The sequence below is a fragment of the Quercus suber genome, unplaced genomic scaffold (assembly GCF_002906115.3).
Source record: "Quercus suber isolate HL8 unplaced genomic scaffold, Cork oak 2.0 scaffold_28, whole genome shotgun sequence".
NCBI classification, from domain to species: domain Eukaryota; kingdom Viridiplantae; phylum Streptophyta; class Magnoliopsida; order Fagales; family Fagaceae; genus Quercus; species Quercus suber.
In genome coordinates this window covers 1,273,642-1,294,222 of record NW_027069493.1, presented here as the reverse complement: position 1 = coordinate 1,294,222, position 20,581 = coordinate 1,273,642, and the positions used below count along the sequence as shown (strand labels likewise).

Genomic DNA, 20,581 nt, shown 5'->3' with positions numbered 1-20,581 from the left:
TGATTCTCCCAACCAAAATGAAGGCTTACATATATGAACTAGAGAAAAGCAACATAACTATAGGATGCACGCTAGTTCCTGTTAGGAACCACCCGAGTAAACTAATGTTTAATACCTTGCAGTCCAGAAATAGCATACATCAAACTTATTTTCAATCAGTATTCCCAAAAATTTTGAAGCTGGAAAGAGAACTAACAGAAGTATATGAGCTTGTATAAAAATCATTAGTAATAATTAGGACAAAGTAAGAGAGATGAAATTAGACCAAATCAACCATTTGCTCGATAGGTAAACCCTTTTCTAGTATTACATTAATACATATTAATGTCTTGAACATATTATGAGCAAAACAGTCAACCAAATCAACCATTCGCATGGTAGGTAAACCCTTTTCTAGTATTTCATCAATACATATTAATGTACTGAACATCTTCGAAAGAGCACAACGGTATAGTAAAATTTACAAATAGTTATATATGAGGGATTGAATTTACCACCAATCCCACTACACTGTAGGTAACACACTTCCAATTTCTGAAATACATATCTATTCCATGCAAAGTTGAGTTTTGCGGCATCATTCATCTTCATGAGCAGTTAGTGTCATAACTTGCAAGTCCTAGCAACTCTGGACCTTCTAGCCGGGGATTATTCTCAAAGCTACACCATTGGAACAAAATAAAGATAAATTCCTTTGGCCACTGGTTTAAACAGACCTCAAAAAAGAAAGAACAATTGGTAGCAATGACATAAAATAAATGGCAAAGCTTTGGTTATGGTGCAAGCCCTGCAGTGCAGAAGCAGCAACCACATGGATACTGATATGCAGATGACTACTAAACCAGTAAATATGCCACTACAATCCTAGTAACTGATCTGATTGCACAAAAGTGAACTATAGGACGATCTGGATTGATCCTTAAATTTATCATAGTACAATCCTACAATCTGGAATATGATTAGTTCGAGACCCAGCTTTAAGCAATGGAGCATTAGAACCTTTTCAACTAAAAGGGGAAAACAATTGTAGATACCAAACATACAGCCAATTTCTCATTCTCAAAAAGACACACAGAAAAGGTAAGAAGAGATTCAACGGGATTCCCACAAAAGCATCATCAGAATGGGTGAAAGGATACAGTTCAATGTCTCAAAAAGGCACATAGAGAAGGCAAGAAGAGATTCAATGGGATTCCCACAAAAGCATCATCAGAAAGGGTTGAAAGGATACAGTTCAATGTCTCAAAAAGGCACATAGAGAAGGCAAGAAGAGATTCAAAGGGTTCCCCATTCAGCATGGGTGGAAAGGAACCTAGTTCATTGTATGTAACATTTCTCACCAATCTAACGTGTGTGAAATCTTTTTTTCTCTAACAAGTTACACATGCACCCGATGGATCTTGAACCACAACTTCATCCTCCACCTTGCTCTTACAAGGAAAAAAGTTGTCATTTGAGCTAGAGCTCATTGCTGAAACCTTGTTGTGATACACCATATATGAATTTTCAGCAAATAGAAATATGTGAAAAGTACTTAAACCACCATACTTAGCCATACAAACTGTATAAAAGTAAGATACTTTCTTAACTCTCAAATTTTCATACTGAAGTCAAGTCTCAGTGTAACAGCAAGATATAGGAACTTTCACAAAACAAGTTATTCAGCATCCAAAAGATCCACAGTCAAACAATGTTTGGGTTAATCATTTTCCGTTCCCCCTCTTAGGTAATTCAGATTTGTTCTGGGACTGATTGCCAATAAATACTTTTATAATAAAGAGATTATTGTAGCCACTCCAAATCATATGTTTGAAACCACTTGAAAGCATATGTTACAAAATAGCATGAAAAGTATACTCCCCTATTGCCATGTACAAAACCCAGTGGTTATCATTTTCCAACAGCTGGGAAATGCTATTCATATTATACATCTCCAATTCCTAGGCTCAAGGCAGAAAATAAACAACTACACACGCTTTTATATTATAGACATTACACATCATACATCAGAATTCAATATAAACTCTTGTATGGCATAGCAGAGAAAAGGACTCAGAAAGAGAGAAACATGATTAATTCACATCTACAAATAAGAAGAGGAACTAATACACCTTAAGGTCTATGGGCAGTGTCACACAGGTCAAACCAACATAAATTCTGACAGGATGCATAAAAGGGTGTCAGTGGTAGAAGTAAAACAATTTTCCAAAAATTTTAGTACCTATTCTTGAAGATAATAGAAAATACACTAAGATGGATAATGAACAAAAAAAAACCTACTTGTTCAAAGGAATGTGCTCAAACGGTCCGCTGGTAGGAATAGTTCCACACAAATCATTGTTTGAGACATCCCTGAAAAGACAGGCAAAGTTTTTAGAACTTTCAGTATGTGTGCTACTCTACAAAATACTACTATCCACCCAAAAAGGAGTTGAAATGACTTACACAACTTTAAGGCTTGAAATACCAGTGAGTTCCCTGGGGACTGGCCCAGTTAATCTGTTATCATTAAGCCGTCTGCCAAACCAAATATTAATGAGAAAGAATATTTAATGGATGTTTCCATGTTATAGAATCATAATTAGAACCATTAATAATTTGGCCAGGGCCCATTAGATAATAATAATATTGGTAAATATTAGCTAACCAGCAACATTGGTAACATGTTTTTTTTTTTTAATAAGAGCATTGATAACATGTTCACTTGGCATCCTAAATTTTGGCTCTTGGTTGATTCAACGATCTGCCTCACTTATTATTTACAGATCATATTGAGAGAAAAATATAGGTGCAAATAAATTACTCAGCTCTAATCCAAAAAGATAATTGAGAGAAATCAAAATTAAGGCATCAGAAAGAAAACTCTAGTCATGCATGACAAGATGAGTACTAAGTTTGATCAAACTTACAAAAAAACAAGAAACTTCAATTTCCCTAATGAAGGAGGAATTGTTCCAGAGATGTTGTTATTGTATAAGTCCAAGCTGATGAGGCTTTTCAGGTTACCAAGCTCTGCAGGGATAGTTCCTTGGATGTTGTTTTTATATAGCTCCCTAATGCAAACAAAGTGAAAAGTGTTTGATGAGATTAAGATAATACCCAGATATAATAGCATGCTGAACTTTATTGCATGGCAATCAAAACCGTACACAATCGCCTTTAGATATCAAATACATGATCATTTTGCACTTAACAATAACTCAAACAGGGAACTACTTGTATTCATGCCTATTATCAAGATAAAATTAACCCAAAAAAAAAAACAAATAATACGCATACAAATACTGTAGATGCTCTAGCTTCCCAAGTTCAGGTACCAGATGCCCAGATAAATTTGAATTACCAAGATCCCTGCAGTATGAGAACATAACATTAATAATCTTCTTGAGAGACGAAGAATGTTAAGTGTTTTTATAAGTTAAAATCTACATCTGTGTAATATAATAACCAATAATAGGACACGCAGTCACCACTCACACATGATAGAAAATGACAACTGTACATCATGTATAAGAGCACAGAGACATTTCAGTCAATAGTTGAAACAAGAAGTCATCGCAAGACAAAGCACTAGGTTCCCAAAGCACCAATACCATCAGAATAGCATGGTCAAATTCAATGATTTTATGGAAAGTCATCTATTTTGTAGACCATATAAAATGAAACAGAATACTTTATTATTTTTCCACTTTAGATCTATACTATAATTTTTCTTCTTCTTTTGTTTTGGCAATAGGAGGGAAAATGAGGTTCCCATTATGCAAGATGAATGAAAGAACAGTATGTAACATGTTACTTATTTTTAACAGATACAAATATAGTCCAAAAACAGATTATAAGGCAACAATTTCAAATCAAAGTGATCATACTTTTCGACTAATGAGATCGCAGTTAACTAAAAAGCCAGCTTCCCCACCCACTAATTAGCAGAAAACTGCAGAAAGATTGGAGAGATACAATGTTCAAGAGACAGCGGTCTCCCCAACTGCAAAAATTCATTTTTTTGAGCATCAAATAGCAATAAGGATATGTCCTTAAATCTACATGGAGTTCTTTAATTTGGAGATTCATCACCAAGCTTCAAATATATAGTGGACATTGTGGAATGCGTATTTTTCAGATTAATCCAAAAATACAATTCTAGAGACAATCATCATATTGGTTTTAAACCTCTCAGGCTACTTTTAAAAGTCAGATCAAAACAATGGACTGTGAATCCATCATGTACAGGTCCATTCCCCTTCATTTGCTCATAATAAATGGACCTTCCGTTACAAAGCCATAGAACAAAGCTAATGAGTTGTACTACAAAACTGTGATGATTATAAAGGACTGTGGAGACAGTATTAGTATACAGGCTGTATACTAAAATTGCTCAGTAGCTCCTATAGATAACTAATTCAAAGAATCGAAGAAGTTTAAAATACTAGAAGGTCTACACCCATCTAAAGACACTCAATAAGATAAGGGGTTGACAAACATCAACTTAATTTTCTCAACTGAAAAGCTCTTCCCCCTCTAAATCTGAAAGATTTAGGTCTCCTTATCCAACATTGAAGCAACTCTTGGACTGAATTAGACACCACCCATTTAACTCCAAGCAGCAAAAATACAAAAGCCCAGTAGTCCATAGCACTAGAGTAATGTATTAGTAGATGGTCCACGGTATCACCACTATGTTTACACATACAATACCACTCCACCATTGTCATCCCTTGTTTGATAAGATTATCCACTGTGATATGATAAGTGTAATATTTGATGGTGTCTTCAGTCTCCAAATAGCTTTCCTAGGAAAGGCAGATGTATTAGTCCTTTTCAAAGCCCATAATAGGTAGGAACAGTAAATTGTACGTTCCATTTTAACTTCTAACAAAACCCTGTCTTCCATCCCAAATTGAGCTTTCAGCATGAGACAGTAGATCAAAAAGAGCACTAAATGACTTCACGTCCCAAGCCTAAACTCGCCCCATGAATATTGGATTCCTCTGCACTACTCCCCTGTAACCTCCATGTAGGAGCACAATTCCGGGGCTTTGTTGGCTCCAACCTGGAAAAATTCCAGGTGTAAAAACCACAAAGCCTCATCCACACGCACACAATGTGTCATGCCAAAAACTAAGTTTCCCACTATCTCTAATCCTAAATCTCAAATACCCTTTACATATATAGAGCAAAGTTCCTATACCTAAAGCTTTAAAAAAGAGCTTCTTAAAGTAATAATTAAAGTTAAATAAATAAATAAAAAACCCTAGAATGTTCTTAAGTCGCGAGCTACAGAAACCTAAGGCGATGAAGCAACCTTCCCAACTTCCATAATGTTAGGAACATCCACAAAGAAAGTAAACCTATGTAGACACAAATGGCCTTTTAGGCCCCCTTAAGGTGGCTCAATGTCCAACCTTCCATCCCCAATAGCTCGAGCTACAACAATAATCTAGGAAACACGGACACGGGTATAATACAGTAACACGAGCAATTTCTGAAAAATTATAACATGAAACAGCCGATACGACACTCTAAATAAAGATGCCTTAGTTCCAAAATTATCGGGGTCAGCTATGAATCTTCAACAGATTAGTCAGAATCGGTCACATGTATTCTTTTTCATTTCTACCATTCTAATCTATCAAATAGCCCAACAGCTCAAGCTATAAAATATTTAAATAAAAAAAGGTTAAATCAACTTATTATGTTTTACAGAAAGCAAGCAAATCCATAATTCAAGAACTAAAATATAAAAAGAAAAGAAAAATCAATCAGATCAATTATAAGGAACAGAGAGAGAGAGAAAGAGAGAGAGTGAATGATAAACAGACAGGCGGGTGACGCGGTTAGCTTGGTTACAGGTGATATGGAACCAAGTACAGGGGTTAACGAGAGTTGGATCCCAGCTCTGGAGGACGTTGTCCGGATCTGATAAGCTCCGCCTCAGGGTGTACAGTGCGTCCCCTTCTGTGTTCCCTTTCACTTTTAACGGAATTATTCCTACACTTACAACTGTCACTACTATAACTCTAATTACCCACTTCCACGTCATCGTTATCATCATCATCCTCGTCTGCTGCTCCTTCTCCTATGGCTGTTTCTTGATTCGATTCGATTCAGATTCAGATTCACCAAATCTCTCTAGGGTTTGTATCTACTCCTTAAAAGAAAAAAAAAAACACTTTACTATTGTTATTGTTGTGTCAATAATATTTGTGTGTCTAACTGTGTTTTGCCTACTACTACTACTATCTATGTTTGTGGATACTGTTGTCAAAGGAAAGAAAGAATGAGTCAAAGATTCTAAAAGAAAAGTGTGGACATTGCGGATCGGCTTTGGGAATATCTATAGACTAATTGGAGTAAAACATGGTTTGGTGACTTTTCACTTGCATACTTTTTTTATTATATTTTATTGTATATTTTATGTGTTTTTCTTTTTCTTTTTCTTTTTCTTTTCAAAATCATTTTGGTGTTTGATTTTCTTTGTTGAGTGTTTGTCTGGTGAGGTTTACACTAGTTTAGTGCTTTTTATAGTGCTCAACAAGTACGGAAATTTCCAAAGAGAGGAGATTATGATTGTTTCTCTCTCTCTCTCTCCTTTTTTTTTTTTTTTTTTTGGGGGGGTAAAACAATGGCGCAAATAAGTCTATTATAAAAAATATTTAATTTTATTTGAAGCCAGTAAGTTCTCCACCACTTATGGTGGTGGGTTATCAAAAAGAACAAAGTTAGAAGATTAGTTAGCTCCTAACTTAGCAAGTGTATCTGGTATTCCAGTTAGTTTCCCTATAAACATGCTGAACTTTAGATTTGTAGAAGTTGCTCAATAGGTCTTGCAATCATTGAGTAAAGGCTCCATCATAAGATGATTCAAGGAGGGGTTGTTAAACAATAAAACAATAATCTCAGCGTCTAATTCCACATAAATAGAATTAATTCCAAGATGGGATGCTAAATTAATACAATCCTTCAAGGCTCATAGCTCGACCAAGCCATCGGCCCTGAAATCTAGCCCCCATCAGATTTACTTTACACCTTATAACTTTTTTCAATTGTCATTTTAGTTCATTAAGTTTAAAAATTATTATTTTAGTCCATTAACTTTGATCAATTATCATCTTAATCCAGTAAGTTTAAAAATTATCATTTTAGCCTATTAACTTTAAACAGTTGTCATTTTTGCCCGCTAAGTTTAAAAAATTATCATTTTAGTCTATCAACTTGATGATTTTTTTTTTTCTTATAAAAGTTAAATAATGTTTGTAGGAGGCAAAAATTTGTCAAGCCAATTACAAAATGCCACATCAAAAATTTAGTGACAAATTCCAAATTAATATGTCATTAAATTAATTAAGTCAATTGATGACATGTGTCATCCAAATTGACATCACATTGGCATATTAAAATTTGCCAAGTGTCATTTGGCCCACGAGATAAAGATAAATTTTCTATTCAAAATTTATGGATAATTATCTTTATAAATTAATAAAATAGAGATAAATTTTCTATTCAAAATTGATAGATAATTATCTTTATTAAAATAAAGTAAATATAGATAATTATTTATCTTCATTGATTATTATCTTTATCAAAATATGATATTTATCAAAATAGATAAATATAGATAATTATCTCTAAGAAGAATTTGGGCCAATCAAAAGTCTACTACATACTTTCAAGTATATCAATTCGAAATGGAGTTTATCCTCTAAAAATTACTATAAATAGAGGACATCCCCTCTCATTTTCGACACGAAGTTTTGGAAGAAGACCAAACTCTGGAGAAATTCCGTCTCAAGAAACCTTGAAGAACTTGAAGAACATTCGAAGAACTTGAAGAACATTTGAAGGGCTTGAAGAACTTGAAGGACAATAAATCTCTAATAAGCTTGAAGCTAGAGATTTATTGTGAAGACCAATCAATCCATCTTCTAATTAAAGTCAAGAAGATTCTTGTTCGAGTCAAGTTTAAAGAAGATAGAATCAAAGGGCATTCTTTTGTAAAAGAATTGAAAGAGAGATTGTACTCATTACTTATCAATACAAATTTATATTTGCAAACCATATTTCTTTCTAATTGTTTGATTTTCTACAATTGAGAAATTTTGTGTTTACAATGTCATTTTAAGGGTGCTAACCAAGTTTTTTTTTTTTTTTTTTAAATGGCAATGAATGGAATGACTAAAATGATCTCATTATCAATGTGAGAGGGAGGGACCCAAACAAAAAATGAAGCTCATAGGTCCAATCCAAGGAAAGGCAAAGGCCCATTCAAGTGCCAATCAAAGCTTGACATGTAGACAGAGTCTGAAGAAGTCAAACATGAAGGCAACGCTAGTTCAGGCTAAATATGCAAGTAGAGGTCCGAGGATGGGATACAGGCGGACCCATTGTCCGAGGAAGCCCGAGGAATGATAGCACCTCGGGATGCCCCAGTTGTCCACCTGCACCTACAAGCAAGACACCATGGAAGATAGAGAAGAGAGGAAATATCTGTAGAAGGTAACCATCACCTCTACATTCAATGCTTTGCACCTATTGAGCTGACCGCATTTATGAGGAAAAGACACCTAAACAGTGATTCCATAGCTCACAACACTTTCTACCACCTCCAGAAAGGTCTTGATGAGACAAACATCCAAATTATTCCCTTGAGATGTACAGGTGGAGGGTTGAGATGCAATAGAAAAGACTATATAAGGAAAGGAACCCCTCTAGAAAAAGGGATTGGCAAGTAGAAACTTGAGAAGTGAGAATTAAGTGTAAAATTGTAGAGACAAACATTGACTTTTTATGAACAATCCATCTTTAGACAAGCCCGAGGAAGAGTTTATACTAAATTTATGCTTCATTTGTTCATATTAAAAGTCTTATTCTTTAAACATCAAGCTTGAATCTTACTTAGCATTGCAATTGACTCAGAAAGCCCACTTTCTTACAAATAAATTGTGTTGGGCTCAAAATACTGGGTACCACTATTCTAAGTGGGCTTTGGCCATCTTTTGAGCCACTACCATCAAAGTTAGTGAACTAAAATAACAAATTTTAATTTTAGGGGACTAAAATGACAATTAATCAAAGTTATAGGGTATAAAATCATTTTTGCCTTTCTTTTCTCTCGTTTCTATTTTGTGTGTGTTTGTTTTAAGTTTTTTTTTTTATTCTTTTTTTTTAATAATTTGTTGTTTTCAAGTTTAACAGATGAGAAAAATGAATTTATGAAACTACTACTGTTGAGATTCTTATCGCTATTCTAGAAGATGCAAACTGGGTTACTTATAAAATCACACAACATTTTGCAAAGCCCACATAGAGTAAGCTTTCCAATATGATAAAACGAACTATGACTAACTATATGAAAGGGTAGGATTAACTATTGCTGTTAAGGAGTTAAAAAGATTGAACAACAATAATAATAATAATTAACAAGAAAAGTCTCTCATTCACACTCTTATTGCTTCAAACCTTCCAAGAAAGAGGGCACAATCTACAAAAATAGGAAGTCAAGAAGAACATGACAGCTCAGTTACAACTTTGGATCCAAAGAGAGAAATGTAAACAAATTACCTATGGAAGAAAAATACTAGTCCCAAAAACAGATATTCAATGTGACACCAAACTTAAAGGTGGAAATTTACTACACAATCTCTAATAAAATAAAATATAGATATAGATGAGTTTGACAACTTTTTGCTTTTTGTCTCAGCTTTATTTCAGATAATCTCACTTTTATTGAGATGTACAGGTGGAGGGTTGAGATGCAATAGAAAAGACTATATAAGGAAAGGAACCCCTCTAGAAAAAGGGATTGGCAAGTAGAAACTTGAGAAGTGAGAATTAAGTGTAAAATTGTAGAGACAAACATTGACTTTTTATGAACAATCCATCTTTAGACAAGCCCAAGGAAGAGTTTATACTAAATTTATGCTTCATTTGTTCATATTAAAAGTCTTATTCTTTTAACATCAAGCTTGAATCTTACTTAGCATTGCAATTGACTCAGAAAGCCCACTCTCTTACAAATTAATTGTGTTGGGCTCAAAATACTGGGTACCACTATTCTAAGTGGGCTTAGGCCATCTTTTGAGCCACTACCATCAAAGTTAGTGAACTAAAATAACAATTTTTAATTTTAGGGGACTAAAATGACAATTAATCAAAGTTATAGGGTATAAAATCATTTTGCCTTTCTTTTCTCTCGTTTCTATTTTGTGTGTGTTTGTTTTAAGTTTTTTTTTTCTTTTTTTTTTAATAATTTGTGTGTTTCAAGTTTAACAGATGAGAAAAATGAATTTATGAAACTACTACTGTTGAGATTCTTATCGCTATTCTAGAAGATGCAAACTGGGTTACTTATAAAATCACACAACATTTTGCAAAGCCCACATAGAGTAAGCTTTCCAATATGATAAAACGAACTATGACTAACTATATGAAAGGGTAGGATTAACTATTGCTGTTAAGGAGTTAAAAAGATTGAACAACAATAATAATAATAATTGAGTAACAAGAAAAGTCTCTCATTCACACTCTTATTGCTTCAAACCTTCCAAGAAAGAGGGCACAATCTACAAAAATAGGAAGTCAAGAAGAACATGACAGCTCAGTTACAACTTTGGATCCAAAGAGAGAAATGTAAACAAATTACCTATGGAAGAAAAATACTAGTCCCAAAAACAGATATTCAATGTGACACCAAACTTAAAGGTGGAAATTTACTACACAATCTCTAATAAAATAAAATATAGATATAGATGAGTTTGACAACTTTTTGCTTTTTGTCTCAGCTTTATTTCAGATAATCTCACTTTTAACTTTTTGTCTCACATTATGCAACTAAGTTAATGAGAATAAGTTGTTCTCAAACAGACAAATACGTACAGATTATCTACACAACTGCCCTTTACAATCAGCCAAACCTAATAATAAAGTATAAACTAGGAAATTTTGAAACCAAAAGCCTTGATTTGAATACAATTAAGACTGTTTTCCACAGGCCTAAGAAAATGCATGAATATGGTTCAATCTGTACAGTTTGTCTTGCTGCTAATTGACTAATTCTCATACCCCATCATAAAGAAGCAAAATATCAGAAACATGCAGGTACAAATTAGCTTGATGTGATAGCATCTGACCACCCATTTTGAACACCCTCTCTTTGATGCATTCTGAGAAACAAGAGACATACAGCCACGGTATAGTTCAGGGTTCAGGCTCCATTTTGATGACTTTAGAAGCTTTATGCAGCCCTTCCTAGTTAACAACATTAATCCATTACCTGGGCAAATCAACTCTGCTGACTTGCTTCTTTCATAATGCTTGAAGGGAGTGTAAATTTAGAATTGACTTCAGCACCATTTTCACAGTCTTATGTATTGCAAATTTGCAAGTTTCATTCCCAAATCTTGATCCACTAGAAGGAGAAGGGCTATATCAACTTATGCTTGGACTTGCCAATATTTTTCTTTTCCTTGAAAGATATGATGGAAGGCTGCAATGCATATGTCCACAGGAAAAAGATACCAGATAACAAGATAACAAAGCCTAAACTTTGATTTCATTTCCACCATATACACCCAAAAAAAAAAAAAAAAAAAAAAAAAAAACAGTTCTAGATCCACAGCTAAGAGAGGATGTGTATTGCAAACAAAATCTGACAACTCTTGTAAGCCTTCAGAGTCTTTCAAGTTTTCTCTGTTCACTAAACATGTCATCAATCAATAAATAATTCTGAATAATACACCACACGAACATGGACCAACCTTTAAGTAATGTGAAATCGAGTTCGATTAGGATAGTCATTATGCATAACCCTTGTCGGTGTGGACTAGCTATAATTAACAACATATTCTAACACTGAAAGGTAAAGCTGGTGAAACATCCAGAAAAGCCAAAATATGTAATGGCCTTAAACCTCTGAATATGTAGCATGCCTGGGAGAAACTGTATATGATGGCATTTACTCTGACTCTGCCTTGAGCAAGCAACAAGTATATCACAATTAACCAGTATGCTACAAAAACTATGACAATTTCCCATTTAAAGTACATGCAACAACAGTGTTTACAATTGTCAACCTATCAGAATTCTAGGAGAGAAAATAATTTATCAATCCAGTACAAAGAGTGCACATAAACAGAACATTTGTTTTGTCTGGTGAAAAGTTCTATCAGCTTTCAGCTCAAAAATCACAATTGGTCAGGAGCACAGATGAGACAGCTGGTATAGTGAACTTATCTGTGGAGAAAAGGCTAACTTACTCAATTTACTTCACTTGTTTCATCAACTAATTCGTCAAGCTCGTTATATAGTTTTAAGAGAGATATTCAGAAAATTTTCAAATCAGAGATGTCATTCAGTTAATCTAACTGTAATTATGATACTAATTGATGAATACATTGTGAAACATTACAAAGTGCTTTTGAATTTTAATGATTCACCTCCTAACCATAAAGGAGGCCCCATGTAAAGTATAGAGAATATACATATATCTTCAACAGCTTGTGAAATGTTTCAATTATGAATACCAAACCATTCCAACCCAAAGCTCTAGATTTAGCAAAATAAGTACGGCCTCAAACCCAACTATTTCACATTGCTTGTTCAACGTGCTAAAATTTGATAAGCTATTTATTGGTTTTTATTGCTTCACCTGTACACCATGAGAAAATTAAATGATTAGACCGCTAGAATTCACTTAACAAGGATCTTCCCTGTAAATTTTCAGCCTTGGAGCTGAGAGACAACATAGTCTCATTTAATGGTGAAGATTTGATTATCCCTTGCAGCCAAATAATATCAATTTGAGAAGTTTCTACATCCTTAAGAATAGGTGATAGTTCATTCACTTTGAACTTTGTCAGCTGCATAACTGAAGTGGATTGTAACTCCTTAACCACAAAGCACACACATTCTAGATAATTAGAGAGTATGGCAATTTAATTCTAAGTAACAACTTGCTGCTATGTCTTGATACAATTCTAAGCCAATTTTAATATAACCTGAAGGTAATACTTTAACTGGAAAAATAGGAGAAGCATCAAGTGTCCTAGTGATGATTTTCCAACAACAATACAGCTCTTACTTTTTACCTAGCAGACCCAAAGGGCACATTGCTTATGAGTTATGACTTATGACTCAATACATTTGCATACCTTTCAGTCTACCCTACTTGTATCCAAATTAAATAACAGTACTAAAGCTTGTAGCTTACAGTAAAAGGGGAACCACATAATAATTTGTCAACTATAAACAGAGAGTAATTTATTTTGCCAGCAGGGGCCGTGAACATTTTACATTCAGTGGACAAAAACCACAACTCCAAAAGGAACTTAAGAAACCAGCGATCAACATAAGCAACACAAAACACACAAATGAAGTGAAAGTTTTGTTCTTTACTAATTCAAACTGTTTCCCCAACTACCAAACAGACCAAAAAGATAATTGAAAATCTGAGAAGTGAGTAAGATGTAGATCAGAGTTCTGAACCTCAGCATGTTAGAATAAATAGAGTACCTTAAAGAAGCATAGCTGACAGATGAGAAATTGGGCCAAGAAAATGATGATTTTGAGCAACAAATCGCAGGTACAGGGAAACAACTTAATGAGATATCATTTTTCTTTGTGGGGGAGGGGTTAATACCAACAAAGTAATCTATAAAACATAATGTCAACTTTGTAGAACAAGAAAAGGAAGAGAGAGTAACTCTTGAATCAGCTTTTTGTGGAAATACAGAATGTACCATGCTCACTTTCAGTGAAATTAAGGTTTTGTCCGTTTGATCCTTACCTTAAACAATAATCAAAACGACTTTGATCCGTTAAGAAACCTACAGCGGTGTGACACCGAAATGAGATTGACAGGCATATGAGAAGAAAAAATCTGTTTTAAAACAGAAACTTAAATTAATGGTCAGGATTAAAACCACACTAAGTTTATAGTTAAAGGATTGCGCGTAGATTTCATAAGTCCCCTGTGACATAGACATAGTCAAAAAAAAAAAAAAATGAAACAATAAGAGGAAGGGCGCAATGTAAGGGGCAAGAAAGAGGGAGAGCTATGAGACAATAACGGTTATGTTCCAATGGTCAAAAAATAGCCACTGACAAATATAAGAAGGGAAGGGATTGGAGTGCTATGAGGACGGTAGAAGAACTCTCTTCTTCCACTTTTAAGGACATGTAAAGAATTGCCCTAGAAGGAAAAGATTAATTTCAAAGAGAGAGAGAGAGAGAGAGAGAGAGAGAGAGAGAAAGACACAGACAGAGAGAGAGAGAGACATGGGAACCTTGAGGTTTATGTTTCTGCTGTGCCTCTCGGCTGCAGCGATGTCTGTGGTCCGGAGTGAAGACCCTTATCTCTTCTTCACGTGGAATGTCACCTATGGCACCATTTCTCCACTTGGAGTCCCCCAACAAGCCATTTTCATCAACGGTGAATTTCCAGGACCCAATATCAACTCCACCACCAACAACAACATTGTCATCAACGTCCACAACAACCTTGAGGAGCCATTCCTGGTGACTTGGTATTCATTCTTTTCTTTTTCTAACGTGGAAATGAATACGATAGTTGGATTTCAAAAACATAATAATAAATGAATGTCCTAAATGTATTTTTTTTTTTTTTTTTTAATGATTGGTGACGCATTAATTTGTAAAGGTTATCATATATGTTAATGTTTTCGATTTGATTAATCTGGCATCTAGGAACGGCATCCAACATAGGAAGAACTCGTGGCAAGATGGAGTGTTGGGAACCATGTGCCCCATTCCCCCTGGCACGAACTACACATATCACTTCCAAGTTAAGGACCAGATTGGGAGCTACATCTACTATCCCACAACTGCCATGCATCGTGCAGCTGGTGGCTTTGGCGGCCTCCGCGTGAACAGCCGGTTGCTCATTCCCGTCCCATATGCCGATCCTGAGGATGACTACACTGTACTCATTGGTGACTGGTACAGCAAGAGTCACACAACTCTCAGGAAGTTCTTGGACAGTGGCCGCTCCCTTGGTAGGCCAGATGGTGTCCTCATCAATGGAAAATCCCCTAAGGGTGACGGCAAGGAAGAGCCTTTGTTCACCATGAAGCCTGGCAAAACCTACAAATACAGAATCTGCAATGTTGGGATTAAGAATTCCTTGAACTTTAGGATCCAAGGCCACCCAATGAAGCTTGTGGAGATGGAGGGATCCCACACTGTGCAAAACACATATGATTCCCTTGATGTTCATGTAGGGCAATGCTTTGGAGTTCTTGTCACAGCTGATCAAGAGCCCAAGGACTACTACATTGTGGCCTCCACACGATTCACCAAGACCGTCCTCACTACCAAGGGAATCGTCCGCTACACCAATGGCAAAGGTCCAGCCTCACCTGAGATCCCTGAGGCTCCTGTTGGTTGGGCTTGGTCACTTAATCAATTCCGTACCTTCCGTTGGAACCTCACTGCTAGTGCTGCTAGGCCTAACCCTCAGGGCTCCTATCACTATGGTGCTATTAACATTACCCGTACCATCAAGCTCATCAACTCAGCAACCAAGGTAGATGGCAAGCTTCGATATGCTATCAATGGTGTATCCCATGTCGACCCTCCTACACCTGTGAAGCTCGCTGAGTATTATGGAGTCGCAAACAAGGTCTTCAAATACGACATCATCTCTGATGACCCACCAGCTGACGCTGTAGATAAAGTCACCTTGGCACCCAATGTCATGAACATGACATTCCGCACCTTTATAGAGATCATCTTTGAGAACCACGAGAAGAGCATCCAGTCATGGCATGTGGATGGATACTCCTTCTTCGCAGTCTCGTAAGTTCTATTAAATTTACCATTTCCTATCAAAGCAAGTAGTCCAGAGTTCGAATCCTATAAAAAATTGTGAGATTCTTGACGCGGAAATTGACTATTTTATGTGTTTGTTGATAACAGTATTGAGCCTGGGAGGTGGACTCCAGATCGCAGAAAGAACTACAATCTTCTTGACGCTGTAAGCAGGCACACAATCCAGGTGTTTCCCAAATCCTTTGCAGCTATCCTCTTGACATTTGACAATGCTGGCATGTGGAACATAAGGTCTGAGTTGACTGAGAGACGCTACCTTGGTCAAGAGCTCTATTCTAGCGTTCTCTCTCCTGCACGATCCCTCAGGGACGAGTACAACATTCCTGACAACGCCTTGCTCTGTGGCATAGTCAAAAATTTGCCCAAGCCCCCACCATACGAAATCTAAAGATGATCCACGTACCTCTTTGCCATGTCGCCACTTCACACAATGAGGGAGAGAGAGAGAGAGAGAAGGAAGGAGAGAACCAGATATACATCGTGTGTGTAATAGATGAGAGACAATTATGTAATTGTATGCATTTTTTATGCAAAGAGTGTAGAAGATGGTAAAGAATAACAATGATTGAAAAAACACGTAGTGTAACTGTTATATGTAACCTTTTAAACACGACATTAAATTTTTGTACCCATTCATTTTAATATAACTATCTTTTATAGTTCTTGTTCTTTTGAGTAAAACTTTGTAAGTTATTTAGCCTCTGTATAATTTTTCTTTGCTGCTGCTTTGAATTTTCTGCCAAATTATAAAAATGTCTATGGTCCAATTTGAACTCCAAGCACAATCCGTTGGAGGCCACCACTCCTTAAAAAAATAAATAAATAATAGTTCAAAAATCTTCTCATTCCCTTCTCCTTAGAGCCTAAACTCTTTTTTATATGTTTTTTTTTAATTAAAAAAAATATTGCCATGCAATCCCTCAAAGAGCATTGTGAAACATATAAGTGGTTACCTTTGAATCGATATGGCTATCTTGTAATAAGAAATCATGATATGACCTCTTCAAAGACTTCCCACACCTGCAAAAAGTAAAGATCCTCTTGATACAATTCCTTCAAAATTTTATGCTGGGTTGGTCGGCAAACATCTTACAAAGAAATCCTATGAGAGGACTTCCAGCACAGCCATCTTTCTCACTTGGCGCCAATAGGGACCGTAAGGGCTAAACCCAAACATGGCATAGTTGTTGCCCAATAGTTCTAAAGCTAGAGCTTTTGGACGATTGGCGAAGGCTTTGTCATTAGTGGTAAAACATTCTTTAACTATCTCCCAACTGCTTACTACTAGAGTTTGATGCACACCTAACCAGATAGTGAAGATTGGTCCATACTTGTCAGCCAGGTTACCCAAGGTAATATGGGGTGGTTGTGACCCTCCTAATAGGTGGAGGTGGCCAATCAAAGGCCATGCACTGCTAGCTTCAGGTGGAACTTTCCTTCTACTATCAGATTTTTTAACTCTTCTTGATATCCATAAGTATGAAAGAAAGAAGAGAAATAGGAAAAAGGTAAAGATGCTGGCCACAGAACTCATAGAAGATAAAAGCTGTGAAGGAATATTGTAAGAGAATGAAGAGCATATGTCTGCTATTTATGGCCCCTTGGCTGCAGCGAAGGGGTTTTTATAACGTGACATTTCTTATTTCTTTAACTTTTGTTTAGGCACACACCAACCTCAGTGGAATTTAGTGTAATGTGACATATACCATCTCCATTTTAGTGAGGCTTTATTTATGCATTGTGTTTAGTCTATAAAACACTAATGTTTACCCTTAATTTATTATGACAAAATATAACTTAAAAGTCAAAACTTTCAACCAGGAACAGGAGAGTGGCTTTGTTACTAGCTGTGAGCAATTACTCTGGCCTCAGACTGCTGCTTAACCACTGAGGGTTTTTTTTTTTTTTTTTGTGGGGGGGGGGGGGGGGGGGGGTGGTGTTGTTGTTAATACCTATCGTACCAGCCACTGAGTATGACTAGCATTTGAAGTACCGGTCAATCAACCAGTACAAAAACTCCCTTAATCATACTGGTAAAAATTCCAGTGTATATTCTAGATCTACTGTACCATACATATCGTCGAAAATGGGCCATTTCTTGGATATGCTCAAATTGAGAGCTAATAATAAAGTTCACTCCGTGTATAAATTTGAGATCCATGGTATGGATTTGTTTTTTTAATCTACCCATTTATTGACCGAGAGGTAATTTGAATACATATCCAAAAAATCCTATGAGAGGACCAAGAGGTAACTTATATGTGACGTCCCAAGATTTGAAAGAAACATTCAAATATTGGATTTTTCTTTCTTTTTCTTTAGCTATTTGATAAATGATCGATGAGCCCACTCAAAATCTTTGGTCCAAGATCAACAATTCAAATAAATCATTCACCAAAGCGCCCAAGATGACAAAATTGTCAAAGGTTAGGACGACATTTTGGATCCTAAAAAAATAAAATTGAACAATTGATTCTCTCTTGTCTTTGTGGATGTGGAGTTAGGAACTTCGGATCACGTTTTGAAACTTTTGAATTATTTTTTTTACTAATTGTTATTACTGCGAAATTCAGTTGAGTTATATTTTAACTTTACAGCATCAACGTAGAAAAATTTGGGTTCCCTCTTTACTTCTGTAGGGTATTTATCAATTCCCTACCATCCAATTATATTACTTTTGCAGGCCCTTATCTTAGCGGCCACAGACACCACAACAGTAACATTGATCTGGGCTGTTTCTTTACTTCTCAATAACCGTGAAACTCTAAAGAAAGCTCAACAAGAATTAGATATCCAAGTTGGTAGAGAAAGGCAAGTGAAGGAATCAGATGTGAAAAATTTGGAGTATCTCCAAGCTATCCTCAAAGAAACAATGCGTTTATACCCTGCTGCACCACTCTTAGTGCCACACGAGTCTTTGGAAGACTGTACTTTGGCTGGCTATAACATCCCATTAGGTACACGACTCCTTGTTAATGTTCCAAAACTCCATCAAGACCCAAGTGTGTGGGTGGATCCGACTGAATTTCGACCTGAAAGATTCCTTACAACTCACAAGGATGTTGATGTTAATGGCCAACATTTTAAGTTGATACCGTTTGGCAGCGGTAGAAGAATGTGCCCTGGGATTTCATTTGCTTTACAAGTTACACAACTCACATTAGCTTCCTTGTTGCATGCTTTCGAAATTGCAACTCCATCTGATGAACCTGTGGACATGACTGAGAAAGTTGGACTTACCAACCTAAAAGCCACCCCATTGGAAGTCAATCTTACTCCTCGTCTTGCGGCTCAAGCATATGCATAATTTGAATGATATTGTATGATAAATAGTATCAATTCATATGTAATATGAAAATAATAAACAAAAAACTTTGATCTTATGAGTTGTACTACAAAGTTGTGTGTTTTCTCCATATAGATCAGTATAAATATATTTGTTTTCTTTAGCTAAAACTATTCTGTCAAAGTCTTAAATATTAAACAGATTAGTTAAAATGTTAGTTAAATAATTGAATTTAGTATTTCGTAACGATTTAAATTTTTGGGATAATCAAACATTTATTGTGATATTAGAGGAGGAGATCTGGAGTTAGAATCTTATCTCATTTTGGGGAGCATTTGTTTGCTAGCTACAACCTGTTATAGGATTAAATCTTATCATATACTAGTCGTAGACCCACGTGATGCATGAGAATATATAAATATTATGTAACGGGGTATAGTATATGAAAAGTAACAATTACATCAATGATTATTAACACAAAAATTGTCTTTCTACTCAATGTTTATGAAGTTTAATTTTAGTAATAAACTCCCCACAAAAATAATATAAATCAACCAAAAAAACAAACTTTTAGTATGAAAAGTGAAAACATGGTAGTGATTTTTAATGGATTGGGGTAATGGCACTGGCTTTCAATAGAAAACAGTTTGATTTAAAAAGTCGCAAGCTCATACAAGAAAGGAATTGAAAATGATGTCTAAAACAAATTTTGACTTCTTGCTTATTCCCTTGAATATGTCAAATTATTCTTTGTATTATTTGCACTTGAATTTAATTATTTAAATGATAGCTATGACGCTACATGATAATGTTTCACCTAAGACAATTAGTCAAACTTTGAGAAAAAGATATCTCACATTTATATCATAAAGAACTTGCATTTTTATTTCTTTGTTCTATGATAAGGTAAGTACTAAGTCTTCAATTGAAAAGACTTCTATGACATAATGATGCAGCAACCAATATATAAGTATAATGTGTAACAACATCTAAGGGGAGCAAACAGAAAAATATATACATAGACACGCTTACAAAGTGTTTTGAACTATCCATTTTTCTAAATTAGAATCCAACCGACTAAATTTAATAAAATGATTTTCATATGAATACAACTTTATATATATATATATATATATATATATATATATATTACACATTTCCTACTAGCAGGTTTTGGCATCTAACTCCAATTTCAAATGCCATATTGCTTCATGTAAACTATTGACTTTCCATCTTAATGTCTCATCTCATCCCAAAGGCATCATCTCAGCACACTGAGCCTTCTTCACCATTTCTTTAAAGTCTAGCCCATTTTCAATTTTGAAACCTCAAAGCTAATCACTATTTATCAAATGAGTAGAGTGAACCAACTGAATGACAGTTATATATATATATATATATATTTAATTTCATATCACTGAAATGCAATGCAAATCAATTGAAAAGGTATGT

The 20,581-nt window shown here is 35.3% G+C and overlaps 3 protein-coding genes across 3 annotated transcripts; 2 read left to right on the top strand and 1 right to left on the bottom strand.

Annotated features, from left to right (window-relative positions):
• Nucleotides 1-259: 259 nt before the first annotated feature.
• On the bottom strand, nt 260-6,295 carry LOC112026062 (leucine-rich repeat protein 1). Its single transcript, XM_024058741.2, has 6 exons — nt 5,820-6,295; nt 3,280-3,351; nt 2,910-3,053; nt 2,446-2,517; nt 2,281-2,352; nt 260-660 (listed from the first exon to the last, which is right to left on the bottom strand). The coding sequence occupies exons 1-6, from the start codon at nt 6,053-6,055 to the stop codon at nt 588-590; spliced, it is 669 nt and encodes a 222-aa protein (XP_023914509.2). The 5' UTR covers nt 6,056-6,295; the 3' UTR covers nt 260-587.
• A 7,822-nt stretch (nt 6,296-14,117) lies between these two features.
• Nucleotides 14,118-16,500, top strand: LOC112036028 (L-ascorbate oxidase homolog). Its single transcript, XM_024068844.2, has 3 exons — nt 14,118-14,519; nt 14,701-15,810; nt 15,931-16,500. Exons 1-3 carry the CDS (start codon nt 14,272-14,274, stop codon nt 16,229-16,231), a joined length of 1,659 nt encoding a protein of 552 aa, XP_023924612.1. The 5' UTR covers nt 14,118-14,271; the 3' UTR covers nt 16,232-16,500.
• A 1,429-nt stretch (nt 16,501-17,929) lies between these two features.
• LOC112036057 (cytochrome P450 82C3-like) lies at nt 17,930-19,150 on the top strand. Its single transcript, XM_065770112.1, has 2 exons — nt 17,930-18,005; nt 18,483-19,150. Exons 1-2 carry the CDS (start codon nt 17,930-17,932, stop codon nt 19,148-19,150), a joined length of 744 nt encoding a protein of 247 aa, XP_065626184.1.
• Nucleotides 19,151-20,581: the final 1,431 nt, after the last annotated feature.